At 40.5% G+C, this 8,006-nt stretch overlaps 1 protein-coding gene across 1 annotated transcript; it reads left to right on the top strand.

The window, feature by feature from the left end:
• Nucleotides 1–6,380: 6,380 nt before the first annotated feature.
• On the top strand, nt 6,381–7,676 carry LOC148080357 (uncharacterized). The gene is made up of 2 exons (XM_087792395.1): nt 6,381–6,618; nt 7,021–7,676. The coding sequence occupies exons 1-2, from the start codon at nt 6,381–6,383 to the stop codon at nt 7,674–7,676; spliced, it is 894 nt and encodes a 297-aa protein (XP_087648521.1).
• The last annotated feature ends 330 nt before the right edge of the window (nt 7,677–8,006 follow it).

The following is an 8,006-nucleotide window of genomic DNA, read 5'->3' as shown; positions in this document are numbered from 1 at the left end:
TGAGGAAGGTAGAAGATTAGCTCAGTATACTCTAAATAATCCAGTATTCTGGTCCTTGACAGATGCAGAGAACAAAATGCTAAGGAAATAATTGGACTCAACGATATTGGTGTTTCATTCCTCCACTATAAACAATGGTTTTAAAACCTTAATTGAACACAGAGATTACATCATATACAGTATGTAACTCAAACTTATTGCTGGTTGAGTGATCCAAAGGAAACAAGGAGTTAAAGATGGCCTTACGTTGCTGTTACAGCCTCAACGACATCCAGACATGATGGAGTTGGATTCTTGAAAACTTACTGATGTTATCTGGAACTATTTGTTGTACCGTCAAATGACAGGTTGACCACATGACATATTCGAAACTCCCACCCTTCCCTTACACGCTCGAGTCCTCTTCAATGAGGTATCTTCCATGACCAACACTGGTGTGATTGGATCAACATGACTGCACCCACTATTTTCTTTCATGTTGGGGTGACTCATGTTCTTCCAAGAACCACACTGACCACATACATTGTTCGGCAAACCACAGTCATTTGTCTCTTAGTGTTTTTATTTCAGTTCATTCTATACTTTCAGTTTCAAGAGGGAACTATTGTGACACATGTTTTTGACATTTGTTACGCCAGTTTATGCCCAGCGTAACAGCAACATCATCTCTTACACAACAGCAACATGTCAGATCCACGGATGAACCACACAAACACATGGAATAATTTACAGGCCTCCAAAGTCAAAAGTGAATTGAAAAGTCCATATACTACGTGTTTATACTTGTTTTTTGTGGTTGACAAAATAGGGCTGCCTCTCAAAGGGAGCAAGTGGTGCACGTGAAGAGTGAAGTGGGTGATAGTTTTTACACTTCAACGAGTACATAGAGATTCTCTATCAAACAAGGATGTTATGCCTACTCTAAAGAGTACACTAGACTGGATTCTGAGCAATAATTGGAACAGCTTTAGTCTTGATAAAGTATCGTCCGATGTTCATATCCTTGTGTTATCCAGTGAAAAGATTAATAACTCAGCTATAAGATTCTGTTGGATATTGAAATGTCCTTTTCAGATTACTGTTTATTCGATACAGTCTTCCTTCTGTCGCTTCCTCCTTTGACGATTTAAATGGTCTTTATTAACAATTCACACATTCTTTTGTGTTTTATTTGTATTAGTGTATATTTCATCGTGATTATATTGATCAGATGTCAGATCTAGCAGTTTTCAAACCATCTGCTGGTCTGTTTATGATATTCAACAGAATAATACAAGGAACATCTCATAATGAACAGCTGCGTGGATATATAGTCTGTTAACATTTTGGATAACGCTCTTTTCAAAAGAACAAAAAGTCTGCGTTTTATTTATTGTTATGAACAATTAAAGATGATTGAGGAAACATATATATATATATATATATATATATATATATAAAAATATATATATACAGTATATATATATATATATACCACCTCAGTGGAAACATTACTCAAAATATTTTGATAATATTTTGTTTTACTTAATAATGCATTCATGTATAAATAAACTATAAGTAACTCTGTGTAACATAAGTACTGTTTAAAATGGATGCTTGACTTGTTTGAAACGTCTCTTCGTATGCCAAGAAGTGGTCTAAAAACTTACCGAGGGTAGAGAATTCACTATTCAAGGTTATTGTTTATCTTATTTTTTTTTCTGAGGTTCAACAAACCGCCTCAGTAGACGTCAGAAGCTCAGAAAATCGTATGTTATGTAACGATCGTGATCATGTTTCTAGAAATCCTTTATCCAGAGTTCCATCTGTTGCGTTGTGTACAAGACCGGCTGAGTTCTGTAAATAGAATGTGCGTATGCAAGTGATTTAGGTGTTTGACTGCGGCTGATCAGACGTCGTCATACTGAGAGCTGGCAGAAGAACAAGTGAAAAAAGTGGATGAGTTCAGTGCTGCTGTGCCTGCTGGGATGCCTGCACGTAAATCTGTGAGTGTCAGACAGAGCGAGCGAGAGTGAGTGTGACAGCCTGAGCCCCTCTTGGCTACTCACAGAAATATCATTAGCTGCAGTTATCAGATTAAGAGCAGGATTAGCGTGATAGTGAAATACTTAGATACCAAGTGCCCGCAGTTTCAAATCTCTTCACAGCGAGTTGATTTTCAAAGGGAAGAGGCGAGTGCGCTGAGTGATGGTGGTCACAGAGTCAACTGTCAGGGCTGAGGAAATACATCTCCTCGTCAGGGGAGGACAGGATGAAAATAGTCGCAGTAAAACAGGATGAAGACAGGCCCGTGTGTCTCGGAGTGTGTGTGGGATCAGGCAGTGAATGAGCCATTTCACAGGCTGCACTTTTCAGTGTGTGTGTGTGTGTGTGTGTGTTTAGAAGGGAAAGCTAAATTGTGGACAGCAGTGGAAATGAGATCGTCCGAGCAGTAAGTGTGGTGACCCAGTGCCTGACCTCACACTATTTCCTCCAGTGTCCCCACTAAATGATGACTACTGTAGCTGCTGTAGCAGGAGGAGGAGGAGATGCAGTGTGAGAAGTTGCAGGAGGAGATGGAGAGGGAGCAGGTGAGAGAAGGGATAGCGGAATAGAGCAGGAGCTGGAGCAAAGGAGACACTGGGAGGTAGAGCAGGAGGACACTTGTGCCCTCTCACATACGCTTGCAGAGAAAGCCATCATTTTTTCCTCGTCATCTTTTAGATTTCGACACATTAACGGCTCATCTTTTTGAATTTTGTCTCTCCAGACAGCTACTTATTTGGTCAGATAAGATGCAGCAGGTATTGATTTAAAACTTTAATTGCAAATTTAAGTTTTGGCTCAGCTTTTTAGCTTGACCTCTCCTTCTTTCACATGAGTAGTTTCTGATGAACCATTTGAATCTGAGATATCGGTTTCATTTCTCTCTGATTTAAAGGGCTGTGCTCAGACTCGAACATAAATCTATTTAGAAATTCTCGTGGGTCACCCTAAATGACCAGTGCTTTGACCTCTGCTCTTTATTCCTTCCACGATCACATTATCCCACAAGAGAAGCAAACAATCAAATGTAAATATTTCTTTTCTCTTGTGGATTATTGTGAAATTATCCAAATTTACCCGACACAACGCTCTTGAGGAGAATTTCAATAGTTGTGTGGGTTTAGCTTGTCCGTGAACACCAAGGCTCGACTTAAATATTTATGCTCCCAGGAGGACATTTATTTTTTAAAGCGTTTATATCAGTCAAAGTAGGTATGTTTACCTTTAGTAGTAATACAGAGATTACAATATTTTTTCAATACAATTTTCATTTTACACCCCCCCGATATTAACCCTAACCCTAACCCTAACCCTAACCCTAACCCTAACCCTAACCCTAACCCTAACCCTAACCCCCGATAACTAATCGTCTTCAAGTACTTCATATTTTTGGCCTATCTTACGTGGTATCCTGGTCAAATGGCGTTAGCCTCCTCTTTAACAATCATCATGCCAAATAGTGCTTCTCACACCTCTGAGACCTCTGAGCACAGCCAGACACAGTGTTTACAGAGGTGCACCTGGAGAAAGTGCAAAAAGAGGTTGGTGGAGAGGACATAAGTATGTTCTGAGTACCTCACTGGGGAGCCAGCTGGGCTGATTGCATCTAAAACCAAAGCTTTTGATGGTTGCAGGTAGCAGCTTTCGCCCCCTCCTTCTGCCCTTCAGCCCCCACCGCCTGGAAGATCCCCTCTGCAGCCTGAACCGGAGCAGCCCTTCAGAAGGCACAGGTGGTATTGCTCACTCCAATTTAACTCAAACCCCGGACTTGAAATAGCGCTGCTGTCAGAGGCAATCTACGGTGCTAGATGCTCCGCTGATTCTGGTGGAGGGGTGAGAATGACTGAATGACTGGAAGGAAGGGAGCTCGAGGAAAAAGCCTGCTCCCCTTCCCACCATGCACCTCTTCTTTGGTCTTTCAGCTAGTTGTAGGATATGTTCAGGGCCCGGTCAGCCAGTAGTTTATTTATTGCAGGATGGAAGCATATATCCAGGTTAACCTTATATGGTCTCGGTGTATTGGAGATGTATTTTTGCAAACAGCACTGCACTTTAAATAAAATTACAGGGCAAAAGTTTGGACTTTGGGCCTTCTGGGCTCATTCAAAGATATTTAAATTTTTGGACTGACTTTTCTTAATTTCTTAAAATAATGATGGCCACTAATTTGTCTTTACTTAGCTGATTGGTTCATTCCATGTTACTACTATTATAATTATAAGGTTGTCCAGTACGACTGTACCAACCGGATTTCACACAACTAATGGTCTCTAAATATTTAATAGGGCAAAACACTCCACTAAGTACAATGGAAAGGGACACCTGTGAAGTAACAATATTTCAGATGACTATATTTTGAAGGCTATCAAAAGAATGCCAAAAGTGCAAAGCAGTTATCAGAGAAAAGGTGGCTACTTTGAAGCAACTAGAATATGGAACAGGTTTTCAGTTATTACACTCTTTTTTTCTTAAGAATGTCATTCTGTGTGTATTCATTCATAGTTTTGATGCATTTAGTGAGAATCTATTATGCCAAAACCATGGTAACAATAAAAAGCATTTAATCAGAAAGTGTCCAAACCTTTGCCGTGTACTGTATATTAAAATTCCATGTCTTTAATTTTGTATCTAAAGTCTATGATTCTATGTCTAAAGCCTACTGTATGAGCCCTGTGTATGTATCCTGATCAGGTCAGTTCTTTGTTCTGTGTCTTGATAGGCCAAGAGACTCTGGAATATAAAAAGGCGGCAAATAAAAAGAGGGTGGGGGCGCAGCACGATAAGAGGAGCTGTAGTATATTGTGGCATTCAAGACGAGGCTATGAGACGTTCTGTCATTTTTAGAACTTTATTTAATAACTGCGAAGTTCAACAACCAAAACCCTCTTTTCCCTTTAACTAACACACACATGACAGTCAGTCTAACGCACCAACTTGTTTTGCAACTGCGAGCTACTCCAATGCACCGTGACCCCGAAGGGCAACCATAAGTTTTTAATAAAAAACCTTTGGAAATAACTTTATATATATAATTAGGGACAATAAATGATATTCCTTCAATACACTAATCACATAAATGTTTATTCAACAATAAACAATGGGATATATAGAAAAGAAACACAATAAATTGGTAATTATTAATTATTAAGTATAGGGGCCACAGGGGCTAGTCCTTTGGTGACCTCTGGTCTAATGACCTTCACTGACCTGTGTAAAATTCTGAATGTACTGTTACAACAGTTATTTATTATGATGTAGGTTTTTGAGAGTGTATAAAATAATAAAGACAGCCAGGGAAAGGGTTATACAGAGTGCAAGGAGGGATTATAAATCCTCAACATGTACACAGACATGAGAAATAATTGAAGGATAAGTTGAACCATGTGTTGCTCCGGAAGGATCTTAGTTCTCTTTATAATGTGTGTAATTCGAGACGCTATTTACAGAGCATGTTCAGGAAGACCTTGTGGAAGAAAGTTGCTGATTATGTAGGTAAAGGATGTTGCTATCATTATTGTACCCATAGTTATATTGTGTTTTTCATCTTGTCAGTTGTTTTTGTTGTCTCTTAATAAAAAGAGAGCTGTCTATTGATGCTTCTGTAAAAGCCTGGTCAGTCCAAGACACTTATCATCAAATAGAAGGCGACGAAAACTAGCTATCAGCACCACCTCATCACTCCACTGCTCCAAATGTTCTTGTTGCCTCATTATCTGATTATAATACTTGTGTGTCTCCGACTGCACTGATTGAATGTAGGTTAGAATTGAAGGATGACAAGAAGTCACGATGATGCTGCAGCATTCTGAGAGTCATTATTGTGCTCAGTAATCAAAGTTTGGGAGCTGGCATATTCTGATTGGCTAGGAAGGATGAATTGATACTTGTGGAAAACACTGATGCCGGGAATCAGGATGGCGATAACACATGGCTAGGCATATAAAACTCTTACTAGGTGCAGCTTAAGGCCTCACGTGGAGCAACTTTTGATGTGCATAGATTTTGGGTAAGACTTCAGACAGTATTTTACATGCTGTTTAATTCTTGGAACAGGGAATAAAATAGATCCAGGGAAGGTATGTGTTTGATTTTAAGCTCCTGAAAATACACAGAACGCAAGTATAAGGAGCAGATTTAAGGCAATAGTATAAAGCACTTTTATCACCCCTATTTCTGTTTTCCCTCTCTTACACACACCTACATGCGCAAATACAAACTCACACTTCACATCCATTTCCTTTCACTCTTGACACCTGATAAAGCTAACAGGAAGTCCTTCTGAGAAACAGGTGATGGTGGAGAGATTTGTATCGTACAGCGACAGTCAGAGTCGACTCACACTCACAGATGAAGACATGGCCGCAGAGATCCTGCTGCTGGTGGCGCTCCTTTCCAGCAACATCCACGCTGACATCGTGGCGCTTAAAGGAAAGCCTCATCGATTCTTCCTCAACAGATCAGACGACTTCTGCTTGATATCAAGATGGAGCGGTGAGGAGAAGAAGCTTCTGTGGAACTCCTCATGGCGTCATGACTCCAGTCTGCAGACAGAAGCTTCTTATGAAATATCCAGTCTGGATGTTTCTGACTCAGGTCAGTACCAAGAACAGTGCTGGACCCAGAACAATGTGACGCACGAAAGGAACTCCACTCTCCTGGTTTGTGACACACAAAATGTGAGATATCAGACTTCGTACCAAAAAGGAATTGTTGTGCTGAAGTGTGATATTGCAGAACAAAACCAGAGTATCCAGTGGGCCAAAGAATCTAGGAACCATAAAACAGGGAATTTGGTATTAGATTTGCTTTTAATGAAAACATTCATGTTCCCGTATATGCAGATCAAATCATCTCTCGTTTTTCACAGATATGATTATTTAACTCGCTACTATTATTGTCTGAACAAGAACCTTCAAAAGTGTGACGTCCTGATGAATATCACTGTCGATTTTCATATTCACCGAGGGTTTACAGACTTTTATTCAGTTCATTCAGTGGGAGAGAGTCTGGAGATGAAATGTTCTGACATCAGTGGAAACAAATTACCCTTGTGGAGGATGAGTAGGTCTCTGATGAAATATGAAGAGAGTCACAACTACACGCTGACGTTTCCGTCGCTGACCTTGAACCACACAGGTCGATACATCTGTCACCGCAGCGACCTGGATTATGACTATCACTACATGTATGTGTGTCCTGAGTCTGACCCACCTGCAGTCGTCTTCGTCACTGAAGGAGAAAACTTGTCTCAACCATGTGGTCACTGGAAACAAACTGAAGGCATCTACTGGATCATGAGGACAAACAGAACTGAAGGAAAAGTATTCATCATTGAAAAGTTGAATGAAAGGATCTTTCTCTCCGACGGGAGCCTGACGATCACAAACGTCTCACTGGAAGACAGCGGAGAGTTCTGGTGTTTTAAACTCAAAGACAATCGTTGTGTGTTCACATCTAAGACCCTCGTGATGGTCAGGGAGCCAGAGGTGGACCATCATCTCGTGAGACCTGTGCTGCTCAGTGTCGTGATCGTGTTGATGTGTGTTGTTGTTGTTCTGGTATGGAGGAGCACGAGGAGAGAGCATCTCCCAGTACCTGTGGAGGAAGTGGAGATGTCCGGTCTTTCTCCAGCGTCAGCAGAAATTCTCTAAGGAATCAGCAACAAACATGATCCATGTGTGTTTCGATGAATATGTTCTTCTTATCTTCAGTTTTTTATTGTCATCAGTGTGACTCTTGTTTGCTCCTCAATGTAAATAAATTGTAACCATGACTCTGAATGACTCCAGTTTTCCTGCATGTTTCTCCCTTTTTAATTCTTTATTACAGATAGAACACATCCACTGACACATTCAAATACACTGGAACAGACTCCTACACCCTCATCTATGGTATAATGGTCTTAAGTGCAGAGGTGCTTTAACTGGTAATGCTGAGGATCCTAGGGTGTCTGATATCCGGCGAGCACCCAGCAGTGTCAG

Source organism: Callionymus lyra, chromosome 5, assembly GCF_982586985.1.
Source record: "Callionymus lyra chromosome 5, fCalLyr1.hap1.1, whole genome shotgun sequence".
In the NCBI taxonomy this organism is placed as follows: Eukaryota; Metazoa; Chordata; class Actinopteri; order Syngnathiformes; family Callionymidae; genus Callionymus; species Callionymus lyra.
Note: the sequence above shows the minus strand (reverse complement) of the source record. Positions and strands in the feature narration are given on the sequence as shown.